Source organism: Podarcis bocagei (genome assembly GCF_964188305.1).
Source record: "Podarcis bocagei genome assembly, chromosome: 18".
Lineage (NCBI taxonomy): Eukaryota > Metazoa > Chordata > Lepidosauria > Squamata > Lacertidae > Podarcis > Podarcis bocagei.
Window position 1 is genome coordinate 9,031,865 of NC_138144.1, and position 24,355 is coordinate 9,056,219.

The following is a 24,355-nucleotide window of genomic DNA, read 5'->3' on the forward strand; positions in this document are numbered from 1 at the left end:
CCTGTCCCCCACATTGTTGAACATCTACATGAAATTGCTGGGTGGGGTTATCTGGAGGTTTCAAGTATGTTGTCAGAATGATGCTGATGACACTCAGCTCTATTTCTCCTTCACACCTGCAGGGGAGGCAGTGGAAGTGCTGGACCAGTGTCTTGTCTCGGCAATGGACTGGATGAGAGCCAACCAACTGAAGCTCCATCCACATAAGACTCGGGCACTGTTAGTGGGTGGTTCCCTAGACCAGATGGGTGGGAGGTCGCCTGCTCTTGGTGGCGTTACGCTTCCTCTGAAGGAGCAGGCTCATAGCTTGGGGGTACTCCTGGACCCTTTGCTGTCGCTCGAGGCTCAGGACGCTTCAGTGGTGGGGAGTGACTTCCATCAGCTTTGGCTGGTGACCCAGCTACGCCCCTATCTGGACAGGGATAGCCTGACTACTGTTGTCTATGCTCTGGTAATCCCAAGGTTAGATTACTGCAATGCGTTATACGTAGGGCTGCCTCTGAAGACAGTTCGGAAACTTCTGCTAGTGCACAATGCACTGATCCTGGTCTGACTGCACTGGCTACCAATTCATTTCTGGGCCCCATTCAAAGTCCTGGTATTGACCTAGAAAGCCTTAAATGGCTCAGGATCGCAGTACCTCAAGGACCGCCTCTTTCCATATGATCCTACCCGGACCCTGAGATCATCTTCTGAGGCCCTTCTTCGTGTGCCTCCTCCTCAAGAGGTCAGGAGGGTGGCAACACAAGAACGGGGCCTTCTCTGCAGTGGCTCCCCATCTGTGGAATGCTCTCTCCAGAGAAGTTCACCTAGCGCCTTCATTATACACCTTTGGACATCAGGCAAAAACGTTCCTTTTTGGTTGATTTGATTGACATCCTTTGCCCTTTTAAAATGTGGTTCTTTTTTGGGGTGTTATTGGGTTGTTGTTTTTATTTTGATTATATATCTTCTTGTTTTATATATTAATTTTGTTCTGTGACCCGCCTTGAGACTGTTGGGATACTGCCAGGGAGATAACGTCCATCTGAGCCCCCAAGCCGGCTGCCGGACGATCCATCGGCCTCCCGTAGTCACGCAGATCCAGCAATTAGCGACACGAAGCCTCAGAAATAGACTGCCACATTCTTGGCTCGTGCACACTCTTTATCAGCAGAAAACACAGCCAGAAAGCTGCACCACAGAAGAGCACATTTACAGACTTTATTTAGCGTTGAACAGAACAAAGGAAAACATGACCGTACTGAGCCAGTGTCTTCGACCGACTGAGAAATCGAAAGGAACAGCAAACATAAACATCCTGTGAACAGGACATGCGCAGACTCTGTGACTCACAAAGCCTGCTCCCTTTTAAGGTGGAACAGAAATATCCTAACAGAGACCTCCGCGTATAGGGCAGTATATAGAGTCAACAAACAAACAAACAAACAAACAAACAAACAAACAAACAAGTCAGCTTTCTCAGGACCTTTATTTATTAAATTTATATAGCACCTTTCATTGGAATGCTACAGGTTGAATTGCTATAAGACTGAGAGTCTAGTAAACTTTCCACTTGTATGGAGTGATGAAAGTTTAAGTAGGATGTAATCTTGGCTAATTAATGTAAATGCTTTATCAGTGACTCATAAAGCATTTATATCAATGGAGGATGTAGGAGAGGTCCTGGTTGTTGGCTTTGACTATGGGAGTTTCCTTGCATTTAATGAAGATTCCCAACACGATACCTGCTGTTAAAGACAAGACGAGGGCAATGGAAGTTAAAATGATTCCCAAATGTTCTTCACAACCCCAGAAGGTGGTAATCTTGGGGACACATTGGTCCCTGTCCTTGTTTGGGCATTTGGTGCAATGTTCTGCATCTGGAGATGAGTTTCTTCAGCATCTCTTACGTCCAGAACCAGCTGTGTACAACTACATTCTTAAAATCTATGCTGCTGTGGGGGAGGTCATGAGATGATAATGTCAAACAGGGAAAGAGGGGCAAAAATAGTTTGATCATTACTTTTTAAAGTTGTTTATGTGGTGTGCAGGTTTTCTCTCACTTTTGGTCACCAGAGCAACCTTGTGATTTAGGGCATAGCTGAGGGGCTCTACGCTGTCGTCTTTATTGCATAATTGCTGCTGAATGCTGAAGAGACGCCTCTTTACCTTGACCCCTGACACTTTGTTTCTTATCATTTTTATCGTTTATTTCTTTCATCGACATACCAACTTTCCTCCATTGAGTTTCAACTGATGACCAATCTTCTCCCTTTCTCTTTCCCTCTTCATAACAATATTGGGAGGCGTGCTCCGGATGCCCCTCTTTGCACCAGAGAAATGTTGGAGTTTATGCTGTTATCCGACCCCCAAGATGCCTGAAGGCAGCCCTGTATAGGGAAGTTTTCTGAATGTCTAATGCTTTCTTCTGCTTTTGTCTATGTTGGAAGCCACCCAGAGTGGTGGGTGAGGTAAAAATAATGAAGTTATTATTATGGAATAGGACGTCCCTATTTTCATCGGGGAAATGTTGGAGGGTATGTGTGGATGATTATTTACATCTCAGTCTTGGGGAAGGGTGTCTGTGTAAAGACATATAGAACTTGCTTGTGCAAATGTTTTGGAGATACAATCCCACTAATGAGAAGATCGCCAGGCTGGTTGTAATTTTGTACTTCTGTTTCATCCCTGATCAGATTCAAGGGGCATTTTGCCTTCCGGTTCCCACAGAGTCCACAGGGCATCTTTAGCAGCTGAAATAGCCAGAGAAGCAGCAAAGGTTTCATTCTGGCTCCACCTCCTCCTCCCCTGTGGCTCCTCTGATGCCCTGAGCCAGCCAAGCAGAATAATCAAAAGACTCATGCAAGACGAAAGCTGCAGTGGCTTTCCCAATCTGGGCAATGTTCAGAGGTGTTAAGCACCATGTAGACATATCCCTGCTCCCCTCAGCCTTTCACCTGCACCAAATCTTGGAGAAATCGGTCGCTTTCTGGCACAGGAAATATTCTCTGCACCAACGTTCTTTTCCAGCCACTGTGCAATTAACAACATCACACTGTTGTTATGCCTGGTGATTAGGCAATCTCCAGAAATATCTCTTGAGCTTCTGGAAGAGGAAATCACTATGATTTCGATAATTGGAAGTGGAAGAAGTCTCACCTTGATAACTTCCGGGAGCCTTGAGTGGCTCAAACAGCAAATGCGGAGTTAAATCCGGGATGGTTCCTGGAAAATAGGGGCATTTGGAGGGTCTGTACATCACATTTGAGGTTTCACTGACCATTCACTCAGCTTGGAGAGTGAAGTGCACAATATTTCCTAAGAAATATGACTGCAAAATCAGCCAGGATGACCCCAGATTAGCTTCAGAAAGATCAAAGGACTTAGAATCATAGAATCATAGAATCATAGAGTTGGAAGAGACCACAAGGGCCATTGAGTCCAACCCCCTGCCAAGCAGGAAACGCCATCAGACTTGATCAGGTATCCCCTGGGATACAGGCTGCGAGAAAGAAATACACGCGGAACATGAAGCCCCAGGGGCTTGTGCCCATTGCTGCTGCTTTAAATCCATTTTCAGCATTTGAGATATATGCAAAATGAAGATCTATGGAGCTAGAATCCCAAGACAACTACGCATGTTGCCTTGGCAAAAGAAGCATGGCAAAACAGGACACCTATTTAGACTGCTAAAGCCAGGGAAATCCCCAGAGCTGAGGGAGCAAATGTGTCGCTGTCATATCCCAAATGGCCCAAGAATGCTGCGTTCAGGACTAAGGTTATTTCTAAATAACGCCCAATGAATGATATGGAAGTTGGGTCTATTAAGATAGTAAAATAGCAGGAATACACAGATCTTTTTGCCCAGTAAGAATATAATCAATCAATCTTTACTGGCATGCAGGGAGGACAGGAAAATGTAAATTGACACATACAACTGGCAGGAGGTTTGCAGGAGGAGATGCTTTGAGATGAAACTTGACAGGCCTAGTAAGGTTAGAAAGTACCCCGCAAGTCTTTTGCCCATGTAGTTTCATGGCTTTTCTCAGATCTTCTGCTACTTTCTCCAAACTCTCATGCCCACAGCTCTGATCTTGCCTAGAGGTTTCCCCCAGGCATCTGCTTGGCCTCTGGGCTTCATGGCACATGGGCCGGATCCAACAGGCTTGCTGGCCGTAGCCCTGTTCCGAGTCCCGTGACAACAGAGTGCAAAGCTCAGAGGAACGTTAGGCCAAGCAAACAGGAGACAAGTCTCCAAGAACTCTTGCGTGAAACCGCCTACGAAGCCAAGCCCGTTCCGAGGGTTGGGCAGACAGCATCCCGCGTAGTCAGACAAGCCAGAGGTCAGGGAATGCAAATGCTTGCAAAGCCAAGGATCCAGGCAGAGAGCAGGAAGGGCCAAGTTAGGCCTGGGAACCACAGGCATCCGATTGCTGAGGAGAGCTCTGTTTAAGAAGGCTGCAGCCAGTTGGTTCTCACCAGACCTTCTCCTCTGAGTCCATGAAGGCTGAGCAGCTGCAGGGGGAGTCACTCTGTCTCCTCCTCCTAGTCTTACAATTTAGCCCATTAACATTCCACAAAATGATTTTAAGATCCATGCAGATTCAATGGTTAGCTTCTTTATTTCAAACAAACAAACAAAATTTATATAATGCTTTGCATCTTCCCTTTATGCGTTCCCTCCCACTTATTTCTTCCCACCCCTTTTTATATTCTGCCTTTCCTTTCAAAGTCTTCCCTTAATACCTCCCCCCTTCCCTTATATCCTTCCTTTATAGGCTTATCACCTAAGACAACAGTTCAACAATACAGAATTATACATAAAAAGGAAATAGAACAATGCAGGACCATTAGCAAGCTCTGGAGGGAGGAAACTCAGTTTCCTTCTTATTGTAATTTCTTTGACCCACAGAAGGTCTCGCTGTCTCTTTTCTCAGTTCTTTCTTTAGCTGTCCCTTCTTGCTCGCTTCCTTTCCTCCTTTCCTTCCTCCTCCTTTGGGCGTGGGCAGCGTGAGCTAGCAGTTTTTCTACGCCATATTGCCCCTTCTTTTCAAGCCACCTTCCAGGATCGTTCCCCTCTCAGTCCTGCCTTCTCCTTCTCCTTCTCCTCTGCCACCACAGACGCTGTCGTTCTCTCGCACTTCTCCTTCGCCGTCCACCCTTTGCCCGCTGTCTTCTCAAAAGGTGTCGGGCTCTAGGACTGGGGCTGGCCGTGTGGGACGCTGGTGTAGGGCCACGAGAGTTTGGGTTTCTCGCCCGGCTTGCCTCCGCGTTCTGATATTTTCTTCCTCCTCTCCAGTTTGGACCACAAGGATTAAGACCTGTGCAAGGACAACAAAAAGGAAATGTCCCTTAGGAACTCGGGCGCCTCCAGGTGCTACTTCCCCTGCCACCACTGGCAGAGGAAGGTGGGGTGTGTGTGTGTGGGGGGTATTGCCCCGGGTGTCATCCCAGGGGGGTGGCAAAATCTCCCCGGGCAGATCGGTGCAAGCCTCCCAACTTCTCATCTTGGTTCAGCGTGGACACAGCTGCGATGCTGCCGCATCCAGCGCCTGAGCCACGTGCAGAGTGGCCTCCTTTCCCCCTGCACCCCACTGCTGCCTCTTGTATTGGGTTGCCCCGGTGGCACTGGTGGTGCTGGCGGCAGCGCTCTTCTCAAGATCTCGCGAATCCGGGAGATGATGGAACCCAAGCAAGTGGGGGTCTTCGGGGGCCTCTCTTCCTCGCAGTCCTGTGAGAAAAGTAAACAATTCACCTCCAGATTCTGGGAAAATGCCGCAATCATTAATCAATCAAACAAACAAACAAACAATTGATTGATTAAATCCCTACGCCGTCCTTCATCTGAAGCTGTCAGGGCGGCTTACAGCATAAAAATACAAAATAAAAACACAACATATGTATTAAAAACACAACATATGTACTAAATAGCAGGAATACACAGATCTTTTTGCCCAGTAAGAATATAATCAATCAATCTTTACTGGCATGCAGGGAGGACAGGAATATGTAAATTGACACATACAACTGGCAGGAGGTTTGCAGGAGGAGATGCTTTGAGATAAAACTTGACAGGCCTAGTAAGGTTAGAAAGTACCACTCAAGTCTTTTGCCCATGTAGTTTCATGGCTTTTCTCAGATCTTCTGCTACTTTCTCCAAACTCTCATGCCCACAGCTCTGATCTTGCCTAGAGGTTTCCCCCAGGCATCTGCTTGGCCTCTGGGCTTCAGGGCACATGGGCCTGATCCAACAGGCTTGCTGGCCGTAGCCCTGTTCCGAGTCCCGTGACAACAGAGTGCAAAGCTCAGAGGAACGTTAGGCCCAGCAAACAGGAGACAAGTCTCCAAGAACTCTTGCATGAAACCGCCTACGAAGCCAAGCCCATTCCGAGGGTTGGGCAGACAGCATCCCGCGTAGTCAGACAAGCCAGAGGTCAGGGAATGCAAATGACTGCAAAGCCAAGGGTCCAGTCAGAGAGCAGGAAGGGCCAAGTTAGGCCTGGGAACCACAGGCATCCGATTGCTGAGGAGAGCTCTGTTTAAGAAGGCTGCAGCCAGTTGGTTCTCACCAGACCTTCTCCTCTGAGTCCATGAAGGCTGAGCAGCTGCAGGTGGAGTCACTCTGTCTCCTCCTCCTAGTCTTACAATTTAGCCCATTAACATTCCACAAAATGATTTTAAGATCCATGCAGATTCAATGGTTAGCTTCTTTATTTCAAACAAACAAACAAAAATTATATAATGCTTTGCATCTTCCCTTTATGCATTCCCTCCCACTTATTTTTCCCCACCCCTTTTTATTTTCTGCCTTTCCTTTCAAAGTCTTCCCTTAATACCTCCCCCCTTCCCTTATATCCTTCCTTTATAGGCTTATCACCTAAGACAACAGTTCAACAATATAATACAGAATTATACATAAAAAGGAAATAGAACAATGCAGGACCATTAGCAAGCTCTGGAGGGAGGAAACTCAGTTTCCTTCTTATTGTAATTTCTTTGACCCACAGAAGGTCTCGCTGTCTCTTTTCTCAGTTCTTTCTTTAGCTGTCCCTTCTTGCTCGCTTCCTTTCCTCCTTTCCTTCCTCCTCCTTTGGGCGAGGGCAGCGTGAGCTAGCAGTTTTTCTACGCCATATTGCCCCTTCCTTTCAAGCCACCTTCCAGGATCGTTCCCCTCTCAGTCCTGCCTTCTCCTTCTCCTCCACCACCGCAGACGCTGTCGTTCTCTCGCACTTCTCCTTCGCCGTCCACCCTTTGCCCGCTGTCTTCTCAAAAGGTGTCGGGCTCTAGGACTGGGGCTGGCCGTGTGGGACGCTGGTGTAGGGCCACGAGAGTTTGGGTTTCTTGCCCCGCTTGCCTCCGCGTTCTGATATTTTCTTCCTCCTCTCCAGTTTGGACCACAAGGATTAAGACCTGTGCAAGGACAACAAAAAGGAAATGTCCCTTAGGACTCTGGCGCCTCCAGGTGCTACTTCCCCTGCCACCACTGGCGGAGGAAGGTGGGGTGTGGGGGGGGGTATCGCCCCAAGTGTCATCCCAGGGGGGGTGGCAAAATCCCCCTGGGCGGATCGGTGCAAGCCTCCCAACTCCTCCTCATCTTGGTTCAGGGTGGACACAGCTGCGATGCTGCCGCATCCAGCGCCTGAGCCACGTGCAGAGTGGCCTCCTTTCCCCCTGCACCCCACTGCTGCCTCTTGTATTGGGTTGCTCTGGTGGCACTGGTGGTGCTGGCGGCAGCGCTCTTCTGAAGATCTTGCGAATCCGGGAGATAATGGAACCCAAGCAAGTGGGGGTCTTCGGAGGCCTCTCTTCCTCGCAGTCCTGTGAGAAAAGTAAACAATTCACCTCCAGATTCTGGGAAAATGCCGCAATCATTAATCAATCAATCAATCAAACAAACAAACAAACAATTGATTGATTAAATCCGTACGCCGTCCTTCATCTGAAGCTGTCAGGGCGGCTTACAGCATAAAAATACAAAATAAAAACACAACATATGTATTAAAAACAAAAACGAACTCATAAGCCAACCTCCCAATCCACAAGCATGTTGAAAAGGCCATGCGTTGTCCAATTAGCCCAAGGCTGGTTCTAGAGCAGAACTTTCCACGTTGGTGACACACTTTGGAGACATGCCTCATTTCGCAAGACAGGGATTCAGTTCAACTAGCCCCTTTCCAGCCCTGGGAGGAGCACACAGTTTGGGAAGCTCTGTTCTAGAGAAACGTCTTTGCTTGGCACCCAAAGATACATAATGAAGGTGCCAGATGAGCCTCCCTGGAGAGAGCATTCCGCAAGTGGGGAGCCACCACAGAAAAGGCCCCTTCTTGTGTTGCTGCCCTCCAGACCGTTTGTGAAGGAGCCACACGAAGAAGGCCTGTGTGGTGGCAGGCTGTCATAATCCCTCCTTTTTTGGGGGGGGGCAAGGCGTTATACGAAAGGGTTGTAGTCAGGAGGGAACACTCCTCTCCCAGGTTCTCATGTGGTCAGCCTTGGAGAGATCTGAGCGAGACACAAAACCAAGAACAAGCAGGTGAGGGGAAGGTATAGGAGGCAGGAAAACCCCAGAGAGAACTGGCTTTGCGAAGTGCCAACATGGTTTTATTATCGCCAAACCCACTTTGCAATTAATAACTTCCTTTGGCAGGAGGCACCTGGAAACGCATTCAAAAGAGATATCTTACAAAACAAACACCAAACCAAAAGCAACCCAGGAGAATTATCTCCACCCCCATCGTTCTGAGATCCAGCGCTGAGGGCCTTCTGGCGGTTCCCCACTGCGATAAGTGAAGTTACAGGGAACCAGGCAGAGGGCCTTCTCGGTAGTGGCACCCGCCCAGTGGAACGCCCTCCCGCCAGATGTCAAAGAAATAAAGAACTATCTGACTTTTAGAAGACATCTGAAGGCAGCCCTGTTCAGGGAAGCTTTTCATATGTCATGAATGAATGTATGTTTCGTCTGACCTCGATTACGCTTGCCTCCAGCTGTTCTCCAGGTGGGGGGCACGGCAAATCAAGGGCCTCCCCGTCCTCCTCTGGGGGGCTCTCTGGTACTTCCTGTGGCTCTTCCTCCTTGATAGCCACTTCAGAGGCTGCCTGCCAGCAGAGACAGGACCCCAGAGGTGGTGGCATTGTTGGTGGGGAGAGGGGAGAAAGAGAGCAGCCCAGAATGAGACAGGAACCCACATTGAGTCGCTAGCCAGGGAAGCCCTACAGCCCTGGCGCCATGGGGGGCTGGTCCATCAGGACAAGTAGGGCAGCAAGCATACCCTTAGCAGCCCCCTGCCTGCCTGCCTGCCCCCTTGCTCACGACCAGTCCAGAAGGTGGCCTGACCGGCCAGCCGGCTTCCTCCTCCTCCTCCTCCTCCTCCTCCTCCTCCTCCTCCTCCTCCCCAGCCTCAGGGTTCTCCAGCTCAGCAGGGCTTCCCTCCTGCTCTGTCTGCTACGTACCTCATTGAGGGAGTCCCAAAGGGAATCCAGGGAGGACAGGGAGGAAACACTAGAAAATGGTGACATACTTGGAACCTGCAAGGAAAAGATGCAAAAAACGAGCAATTAAAAAACGCAACCAAACATTAAAACTCAAGGCACCCATAACTGAAACAACAGTCTCATCCTACGATTGATATGCCCCCCTCCCCTTCTGCCAATCACCACTTAGGCCACGGCCACCTACCCAGTCAGGGCTGAGGAGATCCAGCCGTCTTGCGGTCTCCTCCTTGCCTTTTCCTTCGTCCTCCTTGAGAATGTCCTCCTCAATGGCTGGCTGCTAGCAGAGACAGGACCCCAGAGTTGATGGTGGGGAGAGAGGAGAAAGAGAGCAGCACAAAATGAGACAGGCAGGAACCCAGAAGGGAAACTCTCTTGCCTACATTGAGTCGCTAGCCAGGGAAGCCCTACAGCCCTGGCGCCATGGGGGGCTGGTCCATCAGGACGAGTGGGGCAGCAAGCACAGCACATTCACTCTCAAGGCACCCATAACTGAAACAACAGTTCCATTCTGCGGTTGATATGCTTCCCTCGCCTTCTGCCAATCACCACTTAGGCCACGGCCACCTACCCAGTCAGGGCTGAGGAGATCCAGCCGTCTTGCAGTCTCCTCCTCGCCTTTTCCTTCGTCCTCCTTGTCATTGAGAATGTCCTCCTCAATGGCTGACTGCTAGCAGAGACAGGACCCCAGAGTTGACGGTGGGGAGAAAGGAGAAAGAGAGCATCCCAAAATGAAAGAGGAACCCAGAAGGGAAACTCTCTTGCCTACATTGAGTCGCTAACCAGGGAAGCCCTACAGCCCTGGCGCCATGGGGGACTGGTCCATCAGGAGGAGTGGGGCAGCAAGCATGGTCTGCCCTTAGCAGCCCCCTGCCTGTTTGCCCCCTTGCTCTCAACCGTCCAGAAGGTGGCCTGGCCGGTCAGCCAGCCAGCATCCTCCTCTTCCTCCTCTTCCTCCTCCTCCCCAGCCTCAGGGTTGCCCATGTGCAGCTCAGCAGGGCTTCCCTCCTGCTCTGTCTGCTACGTACCTCATTGAGGGAGTCCCAAAGGGAATCCAGGGAGGACAGGGAGGAAACACTAGAAAATGGTGACATACTTGGAACCTGCAAGGAAAAGATGCAAAAAACGAGCAATTAAAAAACGCAACCAAACATTAAAACTCAAGGCACCCATAACTGAAACAACAGTCTCATCCTACGATCGATATGCTTCCCTCCCCTTCTGCCAATCACCACTTAGGCCACGGCCACCTACCCAGTCAGGGCTGAGGAGATCCAGCCGTCTTGCGGTCTCCTCCTTGCCTTTTCCTTCGTCCTCCTTGAGAATGTCCTCCTCAATGGCTGGCTGCTAGCAGAGACAGGACCCCAGAGTTGATGGTGGGGAGAGAGGAGAAAGAGAGCATCCCAAAATGAGAGAGGAACCCAGAAGGCAAACTCTCCTGCCCACATTGAGTCGCTAGCCAGGGAAGCCCTATAGCCCTGGCGCCATGGGGGGCTGGTCCATCAGGACAAGTGGGGCAGCAAGCACAGCACATTCACTCTCAAGGCACCCATAATTCAAACAACAGAACAGCGGTATAGCCAGCTGCTCGGGTGCCCGGTTCAACGCGGGGGTCCTGTGGGCTTTCTGGAGCCCATCCTCTGCCTCCCCCCCAGCTGTAGGGCGGCTGAGGGAGAGGCAGGCGGCAGACGCAAGCCCCACGCTTCTGTTTCAGGCAGCACCCAGCCTGCAGGGGCCCAAGCCACCAAGTCACCCCCAGGAGAGATGCGTGGATCAGGCACTCTGCACCCCCCCGTAAGTGCCAGCCCCCGCAGTGCGGCGCCCAGTGCCAGCCGCGTTTTTTGACTCAACTAAAAGGTTTGGTGAGCCCAATTTTTATTTTTATTTTAAACACGGCTTTATGTCCTTTTGCCACCCCCCTCAGTGATAGCGGACCCAAACCCCCCACCCTCCTTTCTCTGCAACTGCAACAGAATAAAAGGACTCAAAACTCCCTTAGCAGTTTCCTGCTGGTCCCCTCACCATTTCCCCAGACATCAGTCTTCAGACTTTGCTTTTTCGGTGTCTAATAACAGTTTTTTCTGATTCACTTGCAGAGAAACCACCAAACGGCTGTTGGCCTCAACTGCAAAGTGAGGCTGGGATTCTGAGCCGATGTCACAGCCAGGTTCCGATCAGTCCTTTTCCTCCAAGGGGGGGGGACCTGTTTCCCCTGAGGGCGACTGCTGAACACACCACCCAAGGGAAAAAGAAGGAGAAAAGCAGAGAAATCTTATAATTCTGTAGCAAGAAAGAATGAGTGCCAGGAGTTCTCTTTTCCCTGCACTCCTCCATTGCAACATCATCATCATCATCATCATCATACTAGATTTAATGAACACTCATATCAGAGTGCTCTGTAGCCATAGTCTTTGTCGTAGTGCATTACCGTATTGGCCTGATTATAAGCCTCACTTTCCTCCCAAATTCTGACCGCGAAAGGTTAAAGTGCGGCTTCAATTCACGGCCTTACGAAAGCTGGCTTTTACAATATCGCTGCCGGAACAGACATACGGTAAAATGGAACAGGAGAGAGTGCCTGCGGAATTTGAAGGGAGCGGCTTATATTTGGGCATATTATATTATATTATATTATATTATATTATATTATATTATATTATATTATATTATATTATATTATATTATATTATATTATATTATATTATATTATATTATATTATATTATATTATGTTATAATGTATTAGGTATCATTGCAATCAAGGTGATGAGATAATAATAATAATAATAATAATAATAATAATGGCCACTCTGGGCAGCTCCCAACAGAATATTAAAAGCACTATTAAAATCACAGCCACAACATGCATTTAAAGCATTTTTGGAGCTCTAAATTGCAGGTAAAACAACTGGCGGGTGGCCAGCGCCATTTTGGCCTCTGTTGTCCAGGGCGCAGGAGCCGCGGGACGTGGGGAAAAGGGGGAAGCCGTTCTTGGTGCCTCCAAGGGAAGGAGGAAAAGGACGAGGTCTCTTCGCGACTTCCTGGGTTATGGGGGTTGATGAGTATAATAATTGATGATTATTAGTTTATTAGCAGGCCAGGAGGAAGGTTACGCAGGGCAGCCTGGGAAGGGCGAGGGAAAAGCTGTGAGGAAAAGCCTTCTCGGTTTTTCCATCGCTCTGCCCCTCCATCAAGTTTAAATGGAAGAATAAGAGAGAAATAAAATAATAAGAAACAGGATCCTTGTTTGTGAGAAGAAGGGGCAGCAAAGCATGCTGGGAAGAAGGACCTGAGGGAAATGAAATGAAACCCAATAAAGGATAATTTACCAATAAAGCTAATATGTGAAACCTAACAAAAGACACCTTCAGATTTATTTATTCAGTTATACGTTGGAAAATGGGTAAATTTCAATTATAGGAAACAGGATCCTTGTTTGTGAGAAGAAGGGGCAGCAAAGCATGCTGGGAAGAAGGATGTGAGGGAAAGAAACCTAATAAAGGGTAATTTACCAATAACGCTAATAAGTGAAACCTAACCAAAGACAATTTGGGATTAATTTATTTAGTTATACATTGGAAAATGAGTAAATTTCAATTAAAGGAAGCTAGATCCATGTTTGTGAGAAGAAGGGGCAGCAAAGCATGCTGGGAAGAAGGATGTGAGGGAAATGAAATGAAACCTAATAGAGGTTAATTTATCCATAAAGCTAATAAGCGAAGCCGAACAAAAGACTCCTTGAGATTGAATTATGTGGTTATACACTGGAAAAACGAGTAAATTTCAAATTTATTCATGCTGGGATTCGACCATTGGCCCAACGGAACTGGCAGTGCATGCTGGGAAGTCTGCCGGTGGAGGCTGGCGGGAGTCGCAGGGCCTTTTGAAGGTGGCCCCTTCCCCTCCGAGGGCCACATGACCCTCCTCGTCCGCCAGGGACACCAGCGCCTGCAGCCCGTCCAGCTGGCCAGAGTCAAGCAAGGGCCAGAGAGGCTGGCAGGGGCAGGGCCCCCAGGAGGGAGAGGGGCCCCTGGGGGATTGGCACTCTGCACGCCCTCAGAGGCCGGAGGGGCTGGCAGGGGCAGGGCCCCCAGGTGGGCCCGGGAGAGAGAGGGGCCCCTGGGGGGATCTGCACTCTGCACGCCCTCAGAGGCCGGAGGGGCTGGCAGGGGCAGGGCCCCCAGGTGGGCACGGGAGAGAGAGGGGCCCCGGGGGGGATTTGCACTCTGCACGCCCTCAGAGACCGGAGAGGCTGGCAGGGGCAGGGCCCCCAGGAGGGACCGGGAGAGAGAGGGGCCCCTGGGGGAATTTGCACTCTGCACGCCCTCAGAGGCCGGAGAGGCTGGCAGGGGCAGGGCCCCCAGGAGGGAGAGGGGCCCCTGGGGGGATTGGCACTCTGTACGCCCTCAGAGGCTGGAGGGGCTGGCAGGGGCAGGGCCCCCAGGAGGGAGAGGGGCCCCTGGGGGGATTGGCACTCTGCACGCCCTCAGAGGCCGGAGAGGCTGGCAGGGGCAGGGCCCCCAGGTGGGCCCGGGAGAGAGAGGGGCCCCGGGGGGATTTGCACTCTGCACGCCCTCAGAGGCTTCGTAGTCTAAGCTCAGGGGGCTCTCTGAGCCAGCATCTCTCTGGGGGGTGAGGGGTTTCTTCCCATTTGTCAACATCCTTCTTAAATAGTGGTGCCCGGAATTGGACACAGTATTCCAGGTGGGGTCTGACCAAGGCAGAATAGAGCTGAGTCTTGTAAGCCACTGGTATTAGTAGCAATAAAAGTAATAATAATCACAACAAGATTAGACTTTGTTAACAAATATTTATGCTGCTTAACTGTGTGTGCATTGCAATCCCTTATTCATTGTTGTGCGTAGTAATTTTAAGTGCATTCTTAATATTACGATCAATGTGCAATACTTTTAAAATGCATAATTTCTTTAAATATAAACACAGGAATAAATGAAGCTCTAAATTCATCAGATGATGACCTGTGCCACAAACTGGGAACCAGGCAGAGGGGCTTCTCGGTAGTGGCGCCTGCCCTGTGGAAAGCCCTCCCCACCTCCTTTCACAATGACTCACCCAGATTGGCGTAGGCGGCCTGCCACTCCTGTGAGCGCCGGAGTTCCCTCTGCCCTCTCTTCCCGCCTGCCTCGCCCGCACCAAACCCTATCCCTAACCCTGGCCAATGCAATAAAATTCATTGGATCCCAGTCAAGGCTTGGCTAAGGTCAGCTGCTACTCTTTGGAACAGGGAGCAGAGCTTACACAATACAGAAATTAAACCAACAGACTACGGAAGATGTCTTTAATGAATTTCTCAGTTTATTATACATAGCTTAGGAGAACGAAATGATGTGAAGTGAGCTTATGAATGATAGCGCATAAATGCGGGAAAAGAAGCATAGAAAATTGAATACATAGAACTGGCATAACCAAACAGTATTGTGGAATATTAGAATTGATATGGTTAATAGGTAGTCATGACAAAGGAAACAGACTCAAAAACCTAACTCTTCTCTCCCTCCAGCCTATCTGGTTGTGAGAGAAATATAAGTTCCCAAAACACAAAATATTAAAAAGATAATAGTATACAAACTAAGGGCAGTAGACCAGGACTCATTGTAATCATGGGCAAAGCAAGGTAGCAAAACATTTCCTCCCATCTTCCTGTTCATGTGAACAGGACTACACAAAACCTGGGCTACGAATGAACACAATTTCTTTCAGAGGTGGAGAATGAGCAACATGGATGAGCAGGTGTGTTTCCTTTATGCACTTCTGGACATAGGGAACATGGACTATTTTAAGAATCAGATGCCCCTTAATTCCTTGTTGTCAGGTGCTCCTTTGTGTTCAGATCAGGCCTCAGCACAATAATGTAGCACTTGGGAAGGAAGATGCAGCCCAGAAGCCCAGCGCTGGAGGCCAACATAGAGAAGATCTGCACGGCCACCATGTACTTGCCCTTGGTGCTCAGGTAGGGGGGCACAAAAGACACCCAAACACTGCAGAAGACCAGCAGGCTGAAGGTGATCAGCTTGGCTTCGTTGAAGGAGCCAGGCAGCTTCCTGGCTAGGAAAGCCACCGTGAAGCAGGTGGCAGCCAAGAAGCCCAGGTAGCCGAGGGCAACGTAAAACATGGCCACAGACCCTTCGTTGCATTGCAGGACGATCTCTTCCACCTGGGAGTGCATGTCGGGCTCTGGGAATGGGGGAGAAGAGCCCAGCCAGATGGTGCAGATGAGAACTTGCCCCCCAGAACAGGAGATGACAATGGAGTTGGCCAGACTCTTGCCCAGCCATCTCCTCACCCTGTTCCCGGGCTTTGTGGCCAGGAAGGCCAGCACCACCGTGATGGTCTTTGCCAAGACAGAAGAAACAGCAACTGAGAAGATGATGCTGAAGGCCGTTTGTCGGAGAAGGCAGGTCTGTTTCCTTGGGCGCCCGATGAAGAGGAAGGAGGACAGAAAGGAAAGCAGGAGGGAGACGAGCAGGATGTAGGAGAGGTCCCGGTTGTTGGCTTTGACAATGGGAGTTTCCTTGTATTTAATGAAGATTCCCAACACAATGCCTGCTGTTAAGGACAAGAAGAGGGCAATGGAAGCTAACACCATTCCCAAATATTCTCCATAAGTCAGGAAGGTGGTAATCTTGGGGACACATTGATCTCTGTCCTTGTTTGAATGGTGATCTTCTGAGCATTTGGTGCAATGTTCTGCATCTGGGGAAGAGAATAAGAGTGGCTGCAGCATCACTTACATCCCTCATGATCTGTGCTCTATTACGTTTTGAAGAAATCCTAGAGATTTCTTCCTTATGGTCATTCCTTTCGACTCTCTTCCAGGATGTAATGAAGGTGAATAATACTAAGGAAGTCGAGGAAGGATCCCCATTCCCCTATGTCTGCAGAAATCTCACAAAAAGTGTGTGAGACTGAATTTCTGCCCTGTGTTTACTCTCTCCAGAAATACCTTCCCCCTTGGAGTCACCCACCTTCCTGGGCGGAGAAGGTCCCTTCCGCACACCGAGCGCAAGCATAGCAGCAAATGGGCTTTCCTTCGAGAACCACCTTGACATATCCAGGTCGACATCTTTCTGTACACCTGGAACGAGGTACGGCCTAACCAGAAAGACAAGAAGGTGCCACAAAGAGGAACAGTTAGGAGTATTTGTGGGTATGTAATTCAGTCATAGAATGAATTCAAATGGATCTCTGGGATGCAGCCTTTGACCCCTCATCAGGGTCCTTTCAACCCCCCACTGACCACTGGGGTGACCAGAATATCTTGTTCTTCATAATTCGTTCAGGACAACTGAGGTTTGTGTGACAGAGCTGTTTCCTCTTCTCCGTTTACCTGCTTCCCTGCTTAAAGAGGAAGAGTTAGGAGTATTTGTGTGTATGTAATTCACTCATAGGGACGCGGGTGGCGCTGTGGGTTAAACCACAGAGCCTAGGACTTGCTGATCAGAAGGTTGGCGATTCGAATCCCTGTGACGGGGTGGGCTCCCGTTGCTTGGTCCCTGTTCCTGCCAACCTAGCAGTTCAAAAGCACATCAAAGCGCAAGTAGATAAATAGGTACTGCTCCGGTGGGAACCTAAATGGCGCTTTCATGGACTACTCTGGTTCGCCAGAAGTGTGTCAGTCATGCTGGCCACATGACCCAGAAGCTGTACGCCGGCTCCCTCGGCCAATAAAGTGAGATGAGCACCGCAACCCCAGAGTCGGCCACGACTGGACCTAATAGTCAGGGGTCCCTTTACCTTTACCTTAATTCACTCATAGGGACGCGGGTGGCGCTGTGGGTTAAACCACAGAGCCTAGGACTTGCCGATCAGAAGGTCAGCGGTTCGAATCCCCGCAATGGGGTGAGCTCCCGTTGCTTGGTCCCTGCTCCTGCCAACATAGCATTTCGAAAGCACGTCAAAAGTGCAAGTAGATAAATAGGTACCACTCTGGCAGGAAGGTAAACGGCGTTTCCGTGCGCTGCTCTGGTTCGCCAGAAGTGGGTCAGTCCTGCTGGCCACATGACCCAGAAGCTGTACGCCGGCTCTCTCGGCCAATAAAGTGAGATGGGCACCGCAAACCCAGAGTTGGCCACGACTGGACCTAATGGTCAGGGGTCCCTTTACCTTTACCTTAATTCACACATACAGTGAATTCAAAAGGATCTCTGGAATGCAGCCTTGACCCCTCATCAGGGTCCTTTCAACCCCCCACTGACCATTGCGGTGACCAGAATATCTTGTTCTTCATAATTCGTTCAGGACAACTGAGGTTTGCGCCACAGAACTCTGTTTCCTCTTCTCCATTTACCTGTTTCCCTGCTTAATAAATTTAATATGACTTTTCCAAGTATTGGTTTCCCTCACTCTGTTCTTGAGGCATGCAGGGTTTCTTCTTATCGCTGATGAATTTCCTAGTTATTTCTAGTACATATGCCATTCCTTAACATTAACCTTATATTACATTAGGGTTTGTTTTTTTTAACTTCTCATCCTTCAACAACAGCTGTGCACTTCTCAATTCCTGCAGACACAATAGTTTAACATTTGCAACATCTAGAAGTGAACTGACTACACAAATCCACAATAAATCAGTAATTATCATTTCTAAAATAAATTACTTTCCATCCTTCTGCATGTATGAAAGCCCAATTGTTCACTTTCACTAGGGGCTTTCCCTTTTCTTCTTCTCTACGTAGTCCATTCGGTTAAAGATTCTGTCCAGAATTCTTAAATTCTCAGTCTGGCTCGGAAATAGATGGTGTCTTCTCTGAGGACCTCTGGGCTCTATCCTTTCTTTGAGCACCCCAAATTCCCCTCCTATCTCAGCTGCTGTTTAAAGAAGGAGTGGTGGTTGCAGCTGTTATTGGACGGTCAAGACATCATTGATCAACCTGATATAGCCATTTTGCAGCAGTTGTTCAAGGAAAAACATATTCAGGATCTCCTAGCCTTCTCCCTCTGTGATTTACCCTACCTTATTGAATTTCTTGTTCCACTCAATGGCTTCTGGGTTAATGGTGAACTTTATGCCAGCAGACGTCTCTCTCCTTATATTCCCAATTTTCACAAGGGCACGAGACTTATTGGGAGACATCACCCAGTTCATAATATTAAAGTCTCCTGGCAGCTCCCAGTTCTCATCCAAGCACAGCCTGCCTCTGGAAGTATTCAGACACCGGATTTCTCTTAAGAAAGGGTGAAGCTGGAATGACAAGGGAAAGCACCAGCACTGAGAAACCTTGAAGCCAAGATGGATATCTCAGTCCTACTCACTTTGACCTCTTATGATTTGGGGCCTGCGTGTATCTCATGTAGACTGGAATTCCTATTCAGCCATTTCTCTTACTACAGACCCTGCAAGTGCCCCAATTTTCCAGGGATGTCCCTGAATTAGAGACAGTTTTGCATTTGATCCCGAAATTCCCCACTTTTCCTTAGAATGTCCGTATATTCATTGGAGAAATGTTGGCGGATGTGGAGTTTTTCAGCCCACAAGCCGTTCAATCCTATATCAGGAATTTTTAAATGTTTAATATTTGAATTTCTTTATGTTGGGAGGTGCCCAGAGTGCTGAGGCAACTGAAGAAGATGTGAGGGGTATAAACAGTGCTATTTTTCTAGAAAGGAAGGTGCCGGAACTCACCATGAACACCTCCCTCTGAGAATGGCAATGGCACCCACCTGAGAGGGGCCAAAACTGAGTTCTGAGGAGTTCCCCCCTGAAAAAAGCCCTGGCTCTAAACAGTAAGATTATCGTTATGTAATGGGCTGTCTCTATTTTCATCAGAGAAATGTTGGGTGGTGTGCTACTATTACTAATAGTAATAGTAACTATGATATTTTACAGGTTTATCCCCAGTCAAGACCAGCATCTGTGTGGACTGCAGTTTGCAAAAAGGGGAAGGAAATACCTGCCACGGCTGTAGCCTTTGGGGTCCCCATTGCTCTCCTTCCTCCACCATCAGCCTCCTCTGGGATCTCGAGGAAAGCGAAGCATGCAAGGCCTGAGCCACAGCGTGAACATGGATGTAAGTGCCATAGCTGTCTAGAGACACGACTCTCTCATGCTCCCCTTGGGGCAATGGCTGCAGTTTCTCCTCCTCTCTGCATCTTATCCTGCCTTTCACGGCCAAGAGATGCTTTGAATATGAACACGGAAATGCTTGATTGAAATAATCCACAAGTTTGGTTTGCAATTTATATTTGTCACCTTTGCTGCTCCTTATTCCAGTCTGAATTTCAAAGGACAGAGAACCATGGAGGTGCTGGAATATATTTGGAGGGAAGTATAAGCCAGTTCTGATTTCTAGCGAAGCTGTTGTGATCCAAACTTTTGCCCCTATTTCCTGCACATATAATGTGTGTATTACCATGAGTGGTAAGATATCTAGTGCATTGATTATATAGGAAACAAATACCCCAACTTGTCTCCATAGGGAAAAAGGTTCCCCAGGCCTGATAAATTGATTTACATTTTTTTCTGGTACTCTTTTTGATAAAGCAATGCAGATCCCTTTGCTGAGCATCAGAGGTTTCACAGCGCTCTCAAATCTTTCTCCACTGTCATTGTCTGGAGTGAAGAGGCCAATCCACGTCCATCCAAAATACAGGAGCAATTCAACAATCCCCTGATACTGACTTTCCTCTTTGGGAGTCATCCGGTAGACAAAAGGGAACAGGGTTTTACCTTCAAGAACCTGGACATTGAAGCTATAACTGATCTAGGAAGGAAAGCAAAAAAACAGCAATTATATTTTATTTCAGAATAACAGATATTTAATTATCTGAAATGTCTGATATCTATCTAAATTTCTGCTGGCTGAGGCTGATGGGAGTTTTAGTCGGAAACATCTGGAGGTGTCAAGTTGGTGAAAGCTCAGTTTTGAAAAGGGGATGTTGGATCCATAGCTCAGGATTTCCCCATTTTTAAAAATATCCACGTGTCAGGGGCTCAGGAGCAGAGGCGCAGGGGAGAGAGGAAATGGAGAGCGAAGGGGAAGAATCTGAGGGCAGCGGAGGGCAGAATGACAGTGACCCGAGAGATTCCATAAGCCTCTCCAGTGAATCAGAAGATTCCCAGAAGGGGGCGCCGATGGCCAGGGCAAGGGGGGTCCCAGGGGGGACACACCAGAAGCAGGGGGCCAGCGGAGACTCCCAAAGCAGTAGCTGGAAATCAGGACCAGCTTCCCCACCGGAGCGTAGTGGGGTGGAAGAGCCCCATAGGTCAGAGTCAACCCCAGCTGGCATCCCTGAAGAGGGAAGCAGCGACAGGAGCAGTATAACGGTCAGAAGGAAGGTGGCAGGCTGGGTGCGCGCGCCAAGTTCAAATGTACAGGCGCGCGGGACAGCAGAAAGCACGGATTGGGAACCAGGTCCTAAAGCTCGCCGGAGGGAGGGGGAAGACTCAGGGGATTCAGCCTCAGAAGAGTCTAGGAGGGGCAAGACCTCGGCAGACAAGCGGACCCAGAGGAAGAGGGAGCAGAGGAAGAGGTGGAGCAAGGCTAGGGTCTTAAACTGGTGTCTGGGGGGAGGAGACTCAGACGGAGCTTCGGCGGTCTAGGGTTTAAGACGTAGAGCTGCGCGCCGTGGCTGTAAATGAGAAACTGAACTTCAATAAAGGCTATTTAATATAACAACGGACTGGCGTTGGTCCTCTGTGAGCTGGGACCTGGGGCAGCTCTGACACCATGTTTGACCTATCCAAATTGAAAGTAGTATTTTACGCAGTTGAAATCCTCTGTGCTTCCATGCTCTCCCACTACTTACCTGTGGGATTTTGTAGATGCCTGACAAGGCTGAAATCTCTTTTGAGATGACAGTATTGCCTCTTTCAAGAACAGCCAGCAGGTGATTCTGTTCTCCACAGTGATAATTGGGAATATTGCATCCACTGCCTGCAAGCAGCTCTAGCATGGCGTCCGAAGTCATCCTTGCATCGAAATAGTTCTCATAGATGTTGTAGCCCAGAGTAATGTTGGGTAAGATCCTGAGATCCTGGTTGATCTCTTGGATGGTGAACAGGAAAGACAACATGTGCCAGTAGAACCTAGTTGCCTCCCTGCAATAAATGAATCCTTTAAAAAGAGTGAAACTGATATTCATATGATTGGGAGGGAGGGAATATTATATGATTCACAAAGATTAGTATTTATTTATCCTTTTACATTAATATCAAACCTTTTCCTGTCTAGCATAGAACAAAAATTTGGAGATCTCTGCTCCATGACTGGAGCTTTGATGCAAACAGCACACAGAGCTGTTCAGCAGTGGAACAGACTCCCTCTGAAGGTGACCATGTGTCATGGATGCTTCAGGTGAGATTCCTCCAGGTTCCTTCCATCTCGACAACTCTATGATTCTTTTCTACTGTGATTCTATGAGTAAGAAATGAAGGCACCTCTCAAAATGTGTGTTATAGTGGGAAGTGGGTCCAGAGCGGCTTTTGCTGCAGTGGTCTTTGGTTTCTTCCAAGGGTCTAGAGTATAGTTAGATAAGAGACAATTTTATTGAAGGAGGAAAAGCACCAAATACCTCAGTTCCCTTTTAGATACAAATGAGGCCTGATGGCTTTCAGGTTTGAGTGTGTGGTAAAATTATAATTTTGCCCATGTTTGGATCAGTGACTTCACCAGAGAGGACACCCCCTGGTTATTTTATATAACCATTTTATTTGAAGCATATCGTTCCTGCTTTCACCCATAAAAATCCACCCATTTTCAAGAGTTTCTTAAAACGCTTTTAATTTTTTTAAAACAGTGAAAGAAAGGAAAAAGTGCTGAGATTGGAGGAGGAAACCTTTAATGTAGCCCATGGTGGGCTGTAGGTCTCCTGTGGTATTGTGTCAAGAGAACTGTGCTAAGGTTATTCACAAATGATCCAAATAGAATAAACATAGAATAATTTTGGCATCTTGGAAATTGCTAGAGTTTCATGCCTCCCTCTGGGATAGGAAACAGGTAGCTATGGATTCCAAGTGAAGAAATCTCAAACATCTCACTACTTAGAAATGAGGCCAGTTGTCTATGTGAAAAAAGGAATAATTCGTTTTCACATTATAGAGACCTGACTCCGCGAACAAGGAAGTATGCTAATTCATTTTTTTCCTTCATCATTTCAATTAAAGCACATCTTTCCTGCTCTTCAGCCACCAAAAGTCACCTAGAGGATCTTAAAAGTCCATTTGTAAAACTGTAACATTCCTTAACGACAGTTTCTGAATTGTCCAAATGGAATAATATTGAATGAAACCTTTGAGCCTTGGAAATTGCCTGAGTTTCATGGCATCCTGCAGGTGGGGAAATTCAGTGCATCCTTTTGAACCCTGACCAGATTCACTAACATTCTTGCATTCTTCTAAAAGCAACACAGAATCAAAGGTAGGAAAGTGTTTTCCTAAGGAAGACCCAGAGGACATGGAAATAGGAGAGGGTTGGGTGGAATCTTTTACTAGACCCCCCCCAGCTCCCATCACCCCCAGCCAGCAAGACCAATGGTCAGGTCCTGCAACATCAGCCCTTGGCTCCCCAGCCCTGAGAAAGGGGCTCTTTCCTTGATAAATAGGAACCACTAGAAGGACTGGAAGACCATGAAACTGTGAAGTACATACACTTCATTCCTGGCGAAGGGTGTCTGAGAAAAGATGTATGGAGTTTGCGAATAAAAGTGTTTTGGAGAGATGATCCCGCTGATGAGAAAGTGTCCAGGCCGGTAGAAATTGAAAGCATCTGATTGATCCCTGACCAGATTCAAGGGGCATTTCGCCTTGTGGTTCCCGCAGACTCCAAAGGGCATCATGAGCAGCAGAAGCAGGGATCTCATTCTGGCTCTGCCTCCTCCTCCTCTTACCTGCCAAGGAGGCATAGCAGAAGAACCCAAAGACTCCTGCAAGGCCAGACTGCCTGGGCTTTCCCAATCTGGGTGGTTTTCAACTCTACCTTCGGAGCTAGGAAGCCCAAGGCAGGCACACCCCTCTTTCGCCAGCTCTGCATCTTCACTCAGTCTGTCTCCAACACAGGAAATATTCTCGGCACCAACTTTTTCTTTCCCAGACACAGCACAATTAATATTGCCATGCTGTTGTTGCTTTCCAAGGCTTGTGCTACCCCCAGAAACATCTCCTGAGCTTTCAGAAGATGAGATGACTATAATTTTGATTATTCCAAGTGGAATAAGTTTCATCACACTAACTTTCTGGAGTCTAGAATGGCTCAAGCGGCAGGTGCAGAGCTGGAGAAAAACATTTTGGACAGAAGTCAAGGGGAGTGTTTGGAAGTTGGAAGTTTGGCCTGAACTTTGCTCCCCGGGACCAAAGAAGGAGCTGGATCCAACCATGGACTCTCCTTCCTTGGAGGTTTTTAAGCAGATGGTTGGATGGCCATCTGATTCAGAGACAGGACCCCTGCGGTGATGGTGGGGAGAGAGGAGAAAGAGAGCAGCCCAAAATGAGACAGGAACCCACATTGAGTCGCTAGCCAGGGAAGCCCTACAGCCCTGGCACCATGGGGGGCTGGTCCATCAGGACAAGTGGGGCAGCAAGCATAGCCTGCCCTTAGCAGCCTGTCTGCCCCCTTGCTCACAACAGGTCCAGAAGGTGGCCTGACCGGCCGGCCAACTTCCTCCTCCTCCTCCTCCCCAGCCTATAGGACACAGGACCCTTGTTTGTGAGAAGAAGGGGCAGCACAGCATGCTGGGAAGAAGGATGTGAGGGAAATGAAATGAAACCTAATAGAGGTGAAATTATCCATAAAGCTAATAAGTGAAAACGAACAAAAGACACCTTGGGATTTATTTATTTGGTTATACACTGGAAGAAACGGTTAAATTTCAAATTTAACCCGGGGAGGCTGGCAGGGGCAGGGCCCCCAGGTGAGCCCGGGAGAGAGGGGGGC

At 48.5% G+C, this 24,355-nt stretch overlaps 3 protein-coding genes across 3 annotated transcripts in view; all 3 read right to left on the reverse strand.

Moving 5' to 3' along the window:
- The window catches only part of LOC308577744 (vomeronasal type-2 receptor 26-like), a 56,494-nt gene that overhangs the window by 11,489 nt on the left and 20,650 nt on the right, over nt 1-24,355 (reverse strand). The gene's annotated exons all lie outside the window — the stretch shown is intronic.
- Nucleotides 5,967-12,066, reverse strand: LOC308577674 (uncharacterized protein). Its single transcript, XM_081178065.1, has 6 exons — nt 11,491-12,066; nt 10,497-10,571; nt 10,040-10,138; nt 9,430-9,504; nt 8,944-9,075; nt 5,967-7,800 (listed from the first exon to the last, which is right to left on the reverse strand). Exons 1-6 carry the CDS (start codon nt 11,503-11,505, stop codon nt 7,573-7,575), a joined length of 624 nt encoding a protein of 207 aa, XP_081034191.1. The 5' UTR covers nt 11,506-12,066; the 3' UTR covers nt 5,967-7,572.
- Nucleotides 15,283-24,099, reverse strand: LOC308577742 (vomeronasal type-2 receptor 26-like; the record flags this gene model as incomplete). The annotated part of the gene is made up of 6 exons (XM_081178168.1): nt 23,074-24,099; nt 21,234-21,525; nt 19,379-20,188; nt 18,442-18,669; nt 16,454-16,580; nt 15,283-16,181 (listed from the first exon to the last, which is right to left on the reverse strand). Exons 1-6 carry the CDS (start codon nt 23,925-23,927, stop codon nt 15,283-15,285), a joined length of 3,210 nt encoding a protein of 1,069 aa, XP_081034294.1. The 5' UTR covers nt 23,928-24,099.